The 16830-nt window shown below is 39.3% G+C and overlaps 2 protein-coding genes across 2 annotated transcripts; one reads left to right on the plus strand and one right to left on the minus strand.

Annotated features, from left to right (window-relative positions):
* The first annotated feature begins 1398 nt into the window (after window positions 1-1398).
* oxtrb (oxytocin receptor b) lies at window positions 1399-7805 on the plus strand. Its single transcript, XM_078248685.1, has 3 exons — window positions 1399-1541; window positions 1675-2759; window positions 6436-7805. The coding sequence occupies exons 2-3, from the start codon at window positions 1835-1837 to the stop codon at window positions 6669-6671; spliced, it is 1161 nt and encodes a 386-aa protein (XP_078104811.1). The 5' UTR covers window positions 1399-1541; window positions 1675-1834; the 3' UTR covers window positions 6672-7805.
* Window positions 7806-7910: 105 nt separating this feature from the next.
* On the minus strand, window positions 7911-13383 carry cav4a (caveolin 4a). The gene is made up of 3 exons (XM_078248686.1): window positions 12992-13383; window positions 12563-12750; window positions 7911-10054 (listed from the first exon to the last, which is right to left on the minus strand). The coding sequence occupies exons 1-3, from the start codon at window positions 13217-13219 to the stop codon at window positions 9904-9906; spliced, it is 567 nt and encodes a 188-aa protein (XP_078104812.1). The 5' UTR covers window positions 13220-13383; the 3' UTR covers window positions 7911-9903.
* Between the last annotated feature and the right edge of the window lie 3447 nt (window positions 13384-16830).

Consider the following 16830-nt stretch of genomic DNA (forward strand, 5'->3'; position numbering starts at 1 on the left):
CCAGTCATTTCACTGTGATCTATGATACAAACAATGATTAAATTGATACTTCAAAATTAGCAAACTCTTGTATTTATTTAAATAATTTCTTCTTGGTTTGGTTGTATTTCATAGGACTGTGAATGAGTGCCTCACATCAGGGCTAACATCACTGTTTGTGCACAGACTTGTACTAGATGTTACATTACTTGATATTTCATTTTTCTGCCATTGTGTCTGGTTAGATTGTATACAGCACAAACACAACAAGACATCTCACATGAGGGCTATTCAGCTGAACAAATTACTGACAATACAGCAACTGCAAGTGTGTCAACTAAATCCAGAGGAACAAAACATTTTCACACGGTACATGTGATGTTCACATGTTCATTTAATTTTCCTCAACCAAAAGTCACCTGTCTCTTTGTGGCTGAACAAAAAATAGAAATAGCCAGTTAGTGAATCTTTACAAGTTCACAAAATGATAACAGGCTGACCAGTCTGATATTAATGTTTTATTCATATAACTTATTTCAGTTTCAGAAACATTTAAAGATAATGTTTAGTTTTTTTGTTCAGAAGGCGGTTACAGTCAGGTTATTGCACAAATGGAATGAAAAAAAACAGAAAGACATGATGACTTTAAATTGGATGTGAGTGAAAAAGAATGGGTTTAATTCAAAAACAACATATCTGACATTTAAACAAAAATGAACATGTTGGATGATGGTTGCTTCAGTGATTTGAATTATCTATTGCTTCAATGTACTGCACGGGCCTTAAACGGGGGAGGTTATTTTGAGTATTAAATGTACTGAAGAAAACATTCCTTCATGACTTCTGGGAGGAATTTGGGTTGAAAATGACCCTACTGGGAGTTAGTTATCTTTGTCAGCTGTTTGGTATGGTTCTGTTCAGACACAAACAAATATTACAATCCCTCCCATCAGCCCATATTTGCTGATATTTTGTGCAATTGAATTTAATGACTCGCTGCCCTGGCACACTGATGTTTTTTTTATTTCACCTGTAATCCCTGATTGAGCTTGTGCATAAAGTACAGCATAGCATAAATGTAATTATATTCAACCAAAGCATACTGTTTCATATCATATACCATACCATATTTTTCCATATTCGGTGGCTTTCTTTGGAAAACAAGTGACCGTCTTACACTCTGTTGGATCAGAGTGGAATATTCCTCCTTCTGAATCTAACAAGGGGTCACTTAAAAAAATTGAGATACTAAACACATTGACAAATATTGTTAAAGGTTCATTTGATTTTACAAAGCTGCTCCACAAAGTCAAAACTTACACTCAATGTAGCTACAGAGATAGGGACACAGGGGGGAGAGGGAGAAAGAAAGTTATAAGGTGCATTCTGCTTACACTTAACCCAGGCAGTTTGCTTTAGAGGAAAATAGGACGAGGGGAGGGGGTTACTAACATTGGTAGGATATGCAACAGAGCTTCAGCAAACCATATCAATCGGGACGCAGTAATGAGGACAACGGTGCTCCGAGATCCCAAAATAACTGCAAGGACATAGTTTAAAAGGTAGGCTTCCTTTGAACCGATTCACTTGTGTATCATGAGGTCATATATTTATTTTGTGAAGTTTTCAAATAAGGCTTGAGATGGGTGTGCAATGACTCAGAGTTTACAAGTGTTACATTGTGTTCCTCTGCAGGCGACAGCGCTGACTTTTGGATTATACAGTAATTTTACCTGAGGGCAACTAAAACAAACAAAAACGTTAACAGAGTGAGCTGGCAGTAAAATTGCGCAGGGAAACTGCACTGTTTTGTGATGTGACAGCTGGATGCGCCAAAGTGGCGCTTTTGGGCACGATGGAGGACTTTTTACTAGAGCAGAATAGTTGGGCGCAAAATGTTTCCTGGAGCAACTCAAGTCATGGAAATGACATCCATTTAGGAAACACCACCGTGAATCCTTTGAAACGCAATGAAGAAGTGGCCAAAGTGGAAGTTACCGTCCTGGTCCTGGTGTTGGTGCTCGCTCTGACCGGCAACCTGTGCGTCCTGTGGGCCATCTACACCAACAAGAACAGCCAGTCTCGGATGTATTACTTCATGAAGCACCTGAGCATCGCAGACCTTGTCGTTGCAATCTTCCAGGTCTTACCGCAACTCATTTGGGATATCACATTTCGCTTCTGTGGGTCAGATTTGCTGTGTAGGCTGATCAAATACCTCCAGGTCGTGGGTATGTTTGCCTCTACCTACATGCTTGTCCTGATGTCCATCGACAGGTGCTTAGCAATCTGCCAGCCACTTCGCTCCGTGCACAAGAGAAAGGATCGCTTCTGTGTGATGGCCTCTTGGATGCTCAGCCTGATTTTCAGCACTCCTCAAGCGTACATATTTTCTTTGAGGGAGGTCGGGAACGGTGTATATGACTGCTGGGGTGACTTTATACAGCCATGGGGTGCCAAAGCATACATCACATGGATGAGTCTCAGCATTTACATTTTCCCAGTTGCAATTTTAACCATCTGCTATGGTTTGATATGTTTTAAAATATGGGATAATTTCAATTTAAAAACCAGAAGGGAGCACTTCCTGGCTCTCACTCCAAGGCCCTCCAAAGGCGCTCGTCCCCTCTGTCGTGTGAGCAGCGTGAGGCTCATTTCAAAAGCAAAGATCCGCACAGTGAAAATGACATTTGTAGTGGTCCTTGCCTACATTGTGTGCTGGACTCCCTTCTTCTTTGTCCAGATGTGGTCTGCATGGGATCCTGCAGCACCAAGAGAAGGTAAAGATATACTCAGTGTTTTTTTTTCTTCCCAACGCAGAACAGATGCAGTTTGAATCATAATTCTGGTATATATCTATTGTGTATTCACCAAAGGCAGTGCCTCATATGTTATATGGTTTATGAAGATATTATCAATATTGTCAATCTCCCACCTCACAAAACATCTCTGGGAATCGGCTACATAAGCAATCCACTTCACTTTTAAGGCAACACAATGGCAACTTCAGACTTCCAGAGTGAACACAGATGAATGGGAGTCATTACAGTATTATCGTTCAGAGAAAGTCTTTAGAGCCACAGGGAGAGTAAATGTACCAGGACATCAAAGGGGTTCTCTCTCTGTTTCCAGTGGTGGTTTATATAATTTCCATTTAACTGCATAGTTTGTTCAGATTTACCCCTCCTATCTTTTGAGTATGTCATTAAAGTAGAAAATAGCAGGGGATCAGATATGCTCCATACTGTAATCTTTCCAGTGGGTTTATCTGAGCAAAATTGCACGAGTGTTCATTGAGAGCAGTCAGGGATTCAGATATATGTTAAATAGGCCAGACTTAGCCAAACTAATCATCTTCTTTAAGTATTCTGTCATGCAGTTTTGCACAAAATTAGGAAAATAAACACATTAAAGCCAAGAATCCATGCACTGTACTACAGAAGTGTATGTTGTCCTAGGGGCCCCCATTTTGTTTGGAGGGATGGATTCAACACTAGGCTATTTCTTATTACCATTTAGCATTGTAAAAATGTGTAACTTTTCAACATGTTATTTTGCAAAGCATTCAAAAGCCTCTTAACATGTCATTAATGTGGAAAAATGTATAAACTAGAAGGGCACTTGGAGAGTGCAGACCTCCACAAGCATACTCTATTTCACAATATCAATGCAGTGGGAATTTCCCCAGTTGGGAACTCATTTTTTTCAGATTTTGAGATACAGTACATGGTTTTCACTGGACAGCTACACTATCATAAATTGGTTACTATTTAAAATAAAACATAAATCTAGGCTTGTGCCGTTTGGTGATCAGATTGTATATCGACGATTGAAGGGATGATCAGCAATTGGTTTCTCCTATGCCGATATTAAAGCAATTTTAACTAACTTACTATTAGAACTAATATGTTATAAAAAGAGTGACGAGTTTTTCTTGAGAACGATTCTTAACATTAATTACAAACCCGTTTGCCATCTCTTTTTTATGGATCTGACACCTGATGGGCTAGAGAAGCAAGAAGGAACAAATGGTTTACATGATGTGAGAGAAAAAAGAAGCAAGGAGAAAAGGAAAGATGTTTTTTTAAAATTTGAAATATCTCAATATGATTTAAGGATTTGAAGCAGTTTCATGAAAGGTGAACTGGTAGTTTGAAAATGTAAATGTCATTATGGATACAATTTTAAAGAAAAGACGCTTCTGTTCAAACCCAGTGCAGATTATTCAAATGTCACTGACCTTCTGCTCATCTTTATTACAGTAACGTATTGCATTACCTTTGAAGTAATGCCACTCAGGTTAAGACTCCATGTGGATTCACTGAAGTGAAGGAGAAGCTGACTTTGTTTGTTTAACTTGTTATACTTAGAATTATCTTTAATATAGTGTGTATACTTAATCAAATAAGTGATAGCAGTATCACCACAGTTCTCCTTTTGAAATCAACATCATCCTCTTTTGAGCTCAGAAGAGCTTGTACATCATGATATTACAGAAAAACAACAAAGAGTAATGTTTTTCTTTCATTTCTGGCAGAACAAGAAAGTGGTGAATGTTGCCCACTGTAAGTCAAAGTGAAAGAAAAACAAAGGCTGCTGTCATTTTGTGGTATTTCCCCTTAGAGAATTGTGTTCCCCGTGGCACCAAGAACTCACAACTCTGGACAGGGTGTTTGACTTATCTGTTGTACATGTCCATTTGCTTGGCACTTCGCACAGCACACCTCTCACAATAAAGCAAAGAACTATAGTGAGTCAGAGCACAATGAACAGAGCAGGTCAGCAGCTTCACAAGAAAAAGACATCACACTCTAAATCTCTCTCACTCCATTAAGGATTAGAAAATAGACTTGGAATTTGGGATTTTCCACTGTTCAAATTGTGTTTCTTAAATGTGCTCTGTGCCTTTAACGATTGGAAATTGAATCCCTTGAATAAATGAGAAAAAAAGGTATATTTTTCCATCCAGCACAGCCCCTTCTAATCAAAGCCATTTATAAAAAAAAAAAATGTGTCAGGCAGCTGACACATACATCAACCTTCCATTTTGTTCAGATATAATCCCAAATGTTTGGGGGGTTGTCTGAAATGCTTCAGCTTCTTATATTTTCTATAAATTATCTGCAGCTGCTTTAAACAAGGACTGAAATGATGACATCATATAATATGACATCTTATTGTTGTGCATATTTTTACGGCATTTACTATCTAACTGGGACGTTTTGGGACAGATTGGAGGGATTTGCTATGGACAAAATACACATATACACACACGATACACTGGTAAGAACAATTTACGTTTAACCAGGTATTCAGATAATTTACAATATCTCACGTTACTGTATTGTGTGAACAGTTAACTTCATTGAATATTTTATGATGCATTTTATTTTGCAGGGTGCAAATGTTCCACCAAAACAAGTTTCTTCCCGAGACCATTTTGCAGAGCCATCGTCTCTGCATCCGGAGCTTAGCATCACCCAAGACAATTGTGATTGGTTTAAAGAAATGCGAACAACCCAGAACGTTTGTTTTCTCCTATCCTGGAAACAGACCTTACTCCACAGCGATGTGAAGTAAGGTCTGACAATCCAAGTTATTGTTATTCATCCTCAAGTAGGACTATGAATGTCTGTACCAAATTTCATGGCAATCCATCCAAAAATTGTTGAGATATTTCAATAAAACCCAAAAGTGTCAACTTAATGTTGGTGCTAGAGGAAAAGTGGAGATCACCAAAGTCAATAGAATAATCGCCTGGGAATCATGAATGAACCAAAGTGGCTGACCATCCCGCTATGTTGCTATCAATGGCTAAAACACTTAAAAGTGCAGCTTAAAAGACCAAACACACACACACACACACACACACACACTGAGTTTGGACGTAAGCCCACAGCCAGGTGATTACGTCTTACTGCATTGGAGAATGTGCTACTTTAGAGGCTTTTTAAAGATCCATCCATGTATTCCTTTTCTTAACTGCTTATCCTATTCATGGTAGCAGGGGGTTGGAGCCTATCCCAGCATGCACTGGGAGAGGAGAGGCATGGTACCATAGATATGCTTAGTACACCCAGTCCAGGTTGCCAGGCATGGACAAGGTTATATTTAAAGGATAAGACATGGCTATATTTTGTATTTTGTCCTTGTCAACAAATCATGAAAGGATGGTTTTAGTCCATCTCTCAAGGCTTTCTGACTAATTAAAGATGACTCACAAATAGGCTAAATTGTTTCATTTTAAGAAAAAGGTTTCTAGCAAATGTTACTCAAACAGGAGGGAATTGTGTATTTGTCTGGAACAATTTTGAGCCCCAGTTTTGGTGCGTTAGCGAGTAAATAGGGTGTAAATAGGATTGACTCAAAATAAATACAGTCTTACATTCACACTGTCAGAATACACTTATTCATCAAAAATATCAAGCACATGTTCTCCTCTGTCTCTCTCCCTAGAAATGGCCTTCATCATCGCCATGCTGCTGGCCAGTCTCAACAGCTGCTGTAACCCCTGGATCTACATGTTCTTTGCTGGGCACCTGTTCCATGACCTGATGCAGTGCTTCTTCTGCTGTTGTAGACAGTACCTGAACACCTCCTCCTGCAGCAGTGATCGACAGTGCAGGCCCAAGAGCAGCTCTTCCACTTTCAAGAACACCAGCAGCAGGAGCCTCACGGGGGCGGGACACTGAAGAGCCAGCTCAAAGCCATCCAGGCTTCCTGTAGTCGAGCAATCCAGCAATCATGCAAGTCCCCTATTTCAGGCATTTAACCATCTGCAGCGGAACTGCTGCGAACTGAGCCAAATAGACAGTGTAAACCACTTGCATAAAATACCCTGCTTCAAGTTGTTTGGATGCTTCTGTCCTTTAGTCTTGAATATTTAAGTCTTACAGTTCTTACAGTTGTTGTCATGATTTGATCTAAAATCTCATCTTTATCGCAATAATTATATTAATGTTGCACAAGGACATTCTTTCCACAAATCAGTCAATTCTTAACTGCATTTTGCTCTGTGAAAATGGACACTAATTCAGTTACTGTAAGGATTGTTTACTCCTTTAAAGCAGCATTACTTTGTGTACCAGCATTTTATAGTTATATTATTATATTATATGAGTGGTTAAATCAAAAATATTGATATGTATGAATTATAATGAGGTTGTTGAGATAATACCCACTCTTGTGGTTTGGCGTAATCCAAATATCTCAATTATAACAACACAAAAAAAATCATCAGCAAAAAAAGTTCCAAAAGTATTGCACTTTGCAAGAAGGAGGCTCTTTCAGCATGTTTTCAGTTCATTTTCCAAACTGTGTTTGTCCTTTATGATGTAGACTAATATGAAATACACTTTGTAAGTAGTTGCCACTGTTCCTTGTTTGTCCTTCATGTTATATTATGAAATTCACTTTGTAAATAGTTTCCACTGCTCCTAGTTGTTTGTCTGCATTTTTTATCAACTCCATATATTGTTCTTATATGTTCTAGGTGGTTGGTGTTTGGGTGTAACCAGTGTACCTTTTGGGCTCACTAAAGCACATTTAATGTAGCTGTTGCTCAAACTACAATAGTGCCCCCTTTCGGCCACACTGATTATTCCAACAAATAGTTATAATAGTTTATTATGCTGTAGATTCGTGGCAATGTGCCAACTGTTTATACTCAACATATGGATACTTTTAGTGTCAAGATCAGATAATGTGCATTCTTGGCTTATTAGGTGTGTTTTTTTTTGTTTTTTTTACTTTATATGGCATGGAAGGTTGTTAAATTAAACAGTGTGGTTCTAGGCAACATCCACAGAACTCACTTTCACATACAGTTTCAATGTCAATAGTGAGTCTAACATTTGGCACAACCACAACAATTATGCTTGAATCTATCTGTCATGGCATATGGGAGAAATTACTTTTATTTAGTATTCATATTGTACTTAAAAGTTTATTTATTTAAAGGCTCACATCAACATAGAGTAAAAGAGTGAAATTAATGGTAAGACAATTTTCAGATTTTGCTGTATCATTCTAAAAAACATAATTGTAATTCAATCCAGTATTATACACTAGATCAGCTCAAAATTTACACCAACAAACAGAAAATGACAGCTATAAATCTTGCACCTTTGCGGCCTGATGTTGAATTGATCTTCTAAAAGTCAGTGAAATGTCCAGAAATGGGTCTTCATGCCAGAATAAAGCAGCTGTACAGCACTTACACCTCCTTGTGTAAAACCACCCTCACACCACCCAATTTGAGCAAAAGCTTAATACTTTACAATCTGCTGTGCAAGTGTACAGTCAAATCAACCAAATGTTAGGCCAAATTATCTGAGGCCCTTGCTTCACAAACCCGACGTTAGTGAAAGATGTCACTGTGTAAAAAAAAAAAAAAAAAAAATACCTGTATATTTATTTTGAGTGATATTCAGATATCTCCAGCAGAGAGTTATATCATGTTAATAGTTATTTTATGTGGCATCTATAGGACACATACATTATTTCAAGGCTTCAGTAATCTTAAAAGTTACATCTCCCTGGTGTGGCTGTCCCTCCTGATCAGATTCTACTGGCCAATGTTAATTTCAGCCACAGTCCAGCTGAAGCAACTGAAGGAGGAGACTGAATCTGACATAATGAAGCAAGAGAGGCTAAAATGAGAGGCCGGTGTATGGCTATAGTCAGAGCCATGGAGGGCAGGAGAAGGGAGTGGCAGTTTATGAACTGAAATGCCATTTAGTGTTTTTCCAATCTAGGAATGTCAGTAGGCAGATGCCAGCGATGACTATCTCAAACTTTTAAAGGCACATACCACATCAAGTATAGGACACACAGACACACACACAGACGGACACACGGACACATGGACACACAGGCACACGTGCACACAGGCATGCACACACACACACACACACACACACACACACACACACACACACACACAGAGCCCTACGCTGCCATACTGCACAATAAATAGTCAGTAAATAAGTGTATGATCTATGTTGAGAACCTCACCATATATGTAGATCATACACATGATGGATGTTTATTTAATTTCCACCCACAAATTGACCAAAAAAATACTAAAGTACAAATGTTGCCTAAATAAAAACCCAAGTCATTAAACAACTTAGCAAGAATGTTTGCCTTCAACCTTAAAACAATTGCATGAGTAAATATATGAAGGTAATTATATTGTAATGATGTAATCTGTTTTAATCAAAATTATGTCATCCATATGTTTTATTGACATTTCCTCCTTTAAGAATGCATGTAATACAAGTGTTTGTTCTTTTCTGCTGAAGTGAAATATTCTAAGGTTTGAAATCAGTAACTTCTATATTATTCAAATTAGATCCTATTGTTGTTACTCTAGCTTAAACTCTAAACTGTCTTTTAAAAATGTAACATGATATAAACCCAAACCCAATTATTATGACATAAAGATGATTTGACAATCAATGTGCATAACAAATTATGCTGAAATTACTTCAAATTAGAAAAATCATAACCCCACTATGGCATCAGTGTTAAAAAAGTACTGCATGAGTAACAAAAAGGGTCACTTTCATCATTTTTTAAATGAATCACTGTCACATCCACATGAACTCTGATCCTATTTTGGTCTCACCAAAGCAATTTAACACTCTGAGGATAAAATCAAGAAATATATCACCTTCTTTTTGTCTCTTTGTCAGGTCCATATTATTGTTTGAACATGTCACAATCCATGTATAATCATTAAAAGGAGCAGCAGGTGCTGTTGGACTTTTACCAAAGGCATCTTAAATGTGAAAAACATGCAACTATAAACATTTTATTCTGAATAAAAAATTTAAAAATCAAATATCAATGCCCTCTTCGGTTCAGTCCACTAGAACACCATTGCACACGACGAACATTAATAGTCTGGATGTGTGAGTCTCATTCTTTGGCCAGGTGAATGCTGAAGCCTCCACAGCATCTCCCAGCACTTGTGAGGAAGGGACGCACAATGACGCCCAGCACAATGCTCCATAGGCTCTGCAGCCAGCGTGCGCCAATGAGGATACAGTGGCTACAAGGACCAACCATCCTGTCATAGAAAGAAACATAACAATTACAAAGAAAGACAGTCTTTAACCCCCCCTTTTTATACTTATAACTTTATTATAGCTTAATTTGGGTCAATTCAGAATATGAACCCTTCGTAGTTCTCTCCAGCAAATTCACAGTTCCTCTTTTTCCACAGCACAGCATTTAACTTAAGGTTATGTCATTTAAATCAAAAAACCCTTTTCCCCTCCTCTCATATACTGTCCATCTGTTGCTATCATCTTCCTGCCTACATCCTCTCAGATTCCTCTTTATTAGTCAGATACTGGAGACCAATTAAAGGTCTTCTCCAAAGATGTAGTATTGCACTACCACAAAGCTGAGGGACTCACAGGAGACAAATGGATATAAGAATGGTCAAATTCAGTCCAGTAGAGAGGGAAATATTCTGTCTTTTAGTTTAGGATCCTTCAAAAACACAAGTTTCAGCTGTACTTTGTGTTTAGTGCTAATAAGCAACTAAAAATATGCTAGCTTGCTAAACCAAGAGCGTAAACATCAGAAACGTTATATCTGCTAACAGAGATGGTCACAAGTCATTTTTTGCAAGTCCAAGTCAAGTCTCAAGTCTTTGAGCTCGAGTCCAAGTCAAGTCTCAAGTCTTTGAGGAGCAAGTTCAAGTCAAGTCTCAAGTCTTTTGCCAAAAGTCCAAGTCAAGTCTCAAGTCTCTGGCCATCTGATCTGTCCCTAACACTATTGTTAAATCTTGTGAATTCAAAGCATGTCCTGTAGCTACCATCCATACAGTCCAGTATCAAAATCAGTTGTAGGATAACTTTATGGGGTCTACTTAACAAATCCCTTTAGACCTCGGATCTATGGGGTTCCGATTGTGCCAAAATTAAGTCGACATGCTTACATTCTGTCTATTTGTCAATGTCTATGTCTATGCTTACTGTCAATGTCTATGTCCATGTCTGTCTGTCTATGCTATGTGTCGTTTTCCATGTCTATGTGTCTTATTAACTGTCTATGTCCATGTCTGTCTGTCTATGCTATGTGTTGTCTTCCATGTCTGTGTCTATTAACTGTCTATGTCTAGTATGTGATTGCCCACATGACTCAACTTTTGTCTGTGTCAACTCAACTTACTCCTGTCGTCTGTCCTTGTCATTTGACTGTGTCGTATTGCTGTGTCAATGCTGCATGTGTCATGACTATGTATTGTTTCACTCTGTCGTTGCTATGCGCCGTTGCTATGCGCCGTTGCTATGCGCCGTTGCTATGCGCCGTTGCTATGTGTTGTTACTATGTGTCGTTTCCCTCTGTCGTTACGATGTGTCGTCTTCTCTCTCTTGCTTCGTTGCTTTGTGTTGTTGCTATGGGTCGTTGCTATGCGTCGTGTCACTCTGTCGTTGCTTTATGTTGTTTCATAAAGCAACAACAGGCAGCAAATGATTTCCCCTTGGGAATCAATAAAGTATCTATCTAGCTAAGTAGCTATAAGAGGGAAACGACACATAGCAACGACGCCTAGCAACGGCGCATAGCAACGACAGAGTGAAACAACACAAAGTCATGACACATGCAGCATTGACACAGCAAGACGACACAGTCAAATGACAAGGACAGACGACAGGAGTAAGTTGAGTTGACACAGACAAAAGTTGATTCATGTGGGCAATCACATACTAGACATAGACAGTTAATAGACACATAGACATGGACGACGACATATAGCATAGACAGACAGACATGGACATAGACAGTTAATAAGACACATAGACATGGAAGACGACACATAGCATAGACATACCGATATGGACATAGACATTGACAGTAAGCATAGACATAGACATTGACAAATAGACATAGAATGTAAGCATGTCGACTTAATTTTTGCACAATTGGAAACCCATAGCTTTGAGATGCCTGATGAAGTCCGACGTTGTTGATCCGGCATCATTTATCTTGGTGCCACACACCTTGAAAAGGCACAACTCCAGCATCGGCAATGCATATTTTGATATGTGAGTGCGCGCACATAGGCGCATGCGTTACGTTGCACATTATGGCAAAGGGCAGGGGACATACAGTTCGTCATACATTTCCCCGTATATGCGCCAATAAAAGAAAATAGAAATATATGAATACATTTTGATTTAAAAAGCAATAATTGCATGAAAACAGGTTTCGAGTCCGAGTCAAGTCTGAAGTCTTTTGGGTCGAGTCGCAAGTCAAGTCTGAAGTCAGCTGTTTGTGCGACTTAAGTGCGACTGGAGTGCGAGTCTCAGACTCGAGTCCCCATCTCTGTCTGCTAAGCATCAGAATGTTAGTCTTGTCATTAGTCTTGCTAACATGCTCACAGGGCCACTTGTGAGCACCACAAACAATCTTTGATTCACCCTCATGTTATTGAGGTGGAGGCAGAAATGTCAGAGATGGATATCTCAAAACCTGGCCAAATTAAATCCAAACTATCTTTGTGACTGACACTACTAGCAGTAGGTGAGAAACAATGCCTACGGAAGGCATGATCTAAACCTACCAGATGTGGAAGCAGCTGAGGATGGCAAAGAGGAGACCAGAGATAATTGAAATGGGAATGGCCAGAAGCACTGTGACTATCCTGTAGATCCAAACCCTAGACACCTCAAACAATGCATTACTCCAGGTCCACACTCTGTCCCCACTGCGCACTGACACTGGCTCCGCAATCACATCCTCAAAAGTCACCTGGAGACACAAAGAGAAAGTGGTGCTGATGCTACAGAGGTAAACCAATAAGTCATGTTCCTGTTTGACTTGATTCCCCTTCAAGAATAAATTACTGCACTGCAATCAGCCGAGCAGTCTCTTGGTTCTACATGGCGATGATTTTGTGTATTTTTGTATCAGCTTCCGGCTAATTCACTGCATTGGACAAATGCACAAAGGGTCCATAAAACAAAGTTCATAGAACTACTGCATGCAATACCTTGAGACAGTCATTGATACCACGGGGGTCTCTGACATTAATCAGAGGCTTGGTATCACTGATTTCCACTAGTGTGGACGTATGAATGTCTTCCTCTTCTTCCAGAGCGGGAGGGGCCCTCCACAACGTCTCAGGTTCCTCCCCATTATCATATTCATCAGGGTCACTGGAGTCCTCCAAGTCAATCTCTATTTCCGCTGAATCTTCCCCTTTCATCATGGTGTTCATCCAAACACGTGAAGAAAACACAATCCAGAGAACAGAGTTTGTGCCTGTCACTTCCCTTACAGCTCTGACTGAGGCCACTGACCAGACCCCTCAGCTAACTGTGCAGTGAGGCTATATTGGGAACATTACCGTGCCCTGGATGGTATTTGCAGATGGTCTTTCAAGTGAAGATCATTTCCCTGGGCTGTGGGAGGGATAGGAAGGATAGGGTGGGATATAAATACTGTAAGCATAGAGATGGCTCTGTATACACTGATACACCCTACTGGGAATGCAATCATGCAGACATATACACAGACAACATGAGACAAATCTGCATGCATGAGAGCAAATATAGAGTAAAACAAATGTTTAGAGACTTCCAACTGAAATATCAAGTGATATACTTATAAGGTATACTTGTAGTCATCTACTTACTGATTTCATTCATTTCCAAGTCTCATTAAACTTAAGAGTCTCAGAGAAAGGGTTGACTTGGAAGACAATACTGCCTCCCTCTGGCCTGTAAAGGAAAGGAAGTATCTTCTTCAGAGCAATCAGATTTGCCTGTGCCCCATTCCTGTGCGACATATTGCAAGTAAGTATACAAGTAAGATTAATTTTCTCAAAAGTCAGATGGCGCTAAACTTTATGAAACACCGGAGCATTATCCGGTATAATATTTTTTTTGGACCCTTCCCTTGACTAGGAAAAAGAAATGCAACACTGTCCTACAGAAATATCTCAAAATAATATGACACTATATTTGTTGAATCGAAAAATTATGGAAAACATAACAAAATGAAAACAGCCATTCTTCATTTTTTAACCAAGAGCTGTCAAAAACACACTTAACTTTTAACATTGCTGCTTTTCTGTGAAGATGTAGAATAAAGTGAAAGTATGGACTATACTGTAGTCTTATAAAACATAATATTCTCTTTAGAGATATACAGTATATATAAAACAAAACAAAAATCAAAAAGCCATGTACTGACATATTGATCCTATTAGCTTAGTTGATTTTGATGAGGAAAATAAACCCCTGGTACAGAGGCACCAGTTGGCCTCATAAATCTTTTTGATCCTTTTCATTCTGTCCCCTACAGAAACCAGTTTATTGTTCATCTGTGAGGGTCCATTCCTCTCTTAGTTTGCTCATTTCAGTTCACCAATAGCATCAATCACAATGAACCAACAGGAGATATGTTGCATGTTATCACAATATCCTGTTCTAGGCCCAGCATGGAGAGCATTCTCAGGTCTCTGCACTTTGTCTGGTGTAAAGCATGTTTCGCAACATGCTTTTAAGAAAAAAACCTTTCACCTCTCAACCTTTGGACCCATTAACCAGTTATCCTCTCTGCTATTAATAGGCTGGCTATCACTCAGCTACCCACCAAACCTTCATCACAAGACCATCTCACATTGCTCTCATCATCACCATATAATGACCCAGTACGACAGCTAGCAATGTGATGATCTGGTAAAATAATGTAAGTACCTCCTACAGAAATGTATTTACTACCCATCCTATCCATCTGCAAAACGTATGTATTGAGTGATTGATTGTTGGCTACATTACATAATCTTAAGAGACATTCAACCAAGAGTTTGACACATGCACTAAAAGAAGCAAATAAAATGGAAATGTTTCGACGATAAAAATGTTAAACAATGACTGCACGTAATACACAGCAAACCATTACCAAATATGTAACAAACTGTACATTTATTTTGAGTTGAACTTAGTGAGCTACTCTACGATGACTACTGTCTCCATGGTAATGAAAACGTCTGCTGGATGAAGACAAAGAAAGAACACAGTGTATTGATGACAGAGAGTTTCCTGTGTCTGTGCCGGAGACGATGGTATGCTAATGGACCTCATACCTCGCCAGATGGGGTTTGTTTGTGACAGTGTCTGCACAGGTGAGGTCAGCGGGGGGAGAGAGAGAGAGAGAGAGAGAGAGAGAGAGTGTGTGTGTGTGTGTGTGTGTGTGTGTGTGTGTGTGTGTGTGTGTGTGTGCGCGCGTGTCGATTAGGCTACTAAAAGACATAGGGAGTCAGCTTTTAATTTATTTCCATAAAGTAAATTTCTTTTAAGCTTGTTTTTTGTTGGCAAAATTAGCATCCCTACTAATATGTTAATATGAATTACAGATGCACCATGCAAACCAAGCTAGCTGGTTAGCTGGTTAGCTGGTTAGTTAGTGTTAGTGCTTGGTCCTCCTCCCCGGCTCCACCCTCTCATCTAGCGTGGAGCGTGGACGAGAGGCTCCCAAAAACCAAGATGGCAATGGCCAAAATGACAAACTCGAGGCTTCAAAAGGTAGTCCACAAATCAATGGGTGAAGTGCGTCTAATATTATGCTAATTCTAAACAGTCTATGACGAGAACTCAAGGTTTCTCTAACATTTGTGGTCTGTGACCGTCATGACCTCAGCACAATAGTAGAATATGACAATAATCAGAAAACTGTATAGGGCACTTAATTTAAAGGGGACATATTTCCAGATTTATACTATTTGTTTCTACATGAACATGTTTACATGCTTTAATGCTTTAATTATTTTCACCTGTTTCAACTCTACAGCGTTGTGTCAGCCCTGGAGTATGGTCTGACTATAATGCTTATCTATTCTGGGTATAGTAAAAAGAAACGCTCTGGCTTGTGTGTGTGTCCCAATCACAACCGTTCTGGGTGGTGCTAAACCCCAGATGCATCACGATGCCCTCGCAAAATAGATAAGGGAAATAGCGGAAGCGGAGGGACATCCGGATGTCAGGCTTTATCCCAGCAATGTACATCCATTGAGCCAGACTACAAAGTGTCCTATCAAGTATTCATAATTACATTTTAAAAGAATAGTTTAACATTTCAGGAAATAAACGTATTTGCTTTCTTGCTGAGTTAGATTAGAGGATTCTTCTCTCAAATCTGTCCGTTAAATATAGAGCTACAGCCTGCAGCCAGTTAGCTTTTCTTAGCAAAAAGACTAAAAACAAGAGGAAACCACAATGTGACAGAGCCAGGCTAGCTGTTTCCCTGTTTTTAGTCTTCATGCTAAGCTAAGCTAACCGGCTGGCTGTACCTTCATAATTATCAGACAGATGTGAGAGACAGGAATCAATACTCTCATCTAACGCTCAGCGAGAAAAAGAATAATCGTATTTCCCTAAATGTTTAACTATTCTTCTAACATTTTAGCTGCTGGCTGGCTAACTTAACAGACCGACATGAGACTGGTGTTGATCTTCTAATCTAACTCTCGACAAGAATGCAACGAAGCATATTTACCAAAGTGACGAACTATTCCTTTAAAGAGTGTTTTTCAGAGGGCCTGTAATACGTAACACGTGTCTCATCTTAACTAGTTTGTGGAACCTGACTGAGTGCCCTGGTCATGAGGTTGTGCTCATAGACAAATGGTTGTGCTGTGTGAAGCTCTGTGAAGATGGTTGAGCAGCTGCCATGTTATAGGCTATGTGTATATGCAATTCTGAGGGAATTCATGTTGTTACTGTTTAAGAGAATGTCTGATAAAATAATGTGGTTCACTCTGTCGGACAGCACCATCAATAGCACCACCTCCCTTTGATTCTTCAGGAGTGGTTCTCTCATTATCAC

The sequence above is a fragment of the Sander vitreus genome, chromosome 4 (assembly GCF_031162955.1).
Source record: "Sander vitreus isolate 19-12246 chromosome 4, sanVit1, whole genome shotgun sequence".
Classification (NCBI taxonomy): domain Eukaryota; kingdom Metazoa; phylum Chordata; class Actinopteri; order Perciformes; family Percidae; genus Sander; species Sander vitreus.

Coding starts and splice junctions, on each gene's coding strand:
- oxtrb (XM_078248685.1), top strand. CDS start 1,835: ATGGAGGACTTTTTACTAGAGCAGAATAGTTGGGCGCAAAATGTTTCC. Junction 2,760..6,435: donor TCCTGCAGCACCAAGAGAAG/GTAAAGATATAC, acceptor CTCTCTCCCTAG/AAATGGCCTTCATCATCGCC.
- cav4a (XM_078248686.1), bottom strand. CDS start 13,219: ATGAACACCATGATGAAAGGGGAAGATTCAGCGGAAATAGAGATTGAC. Junction 12,751..12,991: donor GTATCAATGACTGTCTCAAG/GTATTGCATGCA, acceptor TTGTGTCTCCAG/GTGACTTTTGAGGATGTGAT. Junction 10,055..12,562: donor CTCAGCTGCTTCCACATCTG/GTAGGTTTAGAT, acceptor TTTCTATGACAG/GATGGTTGGTCCTTGTAGCC.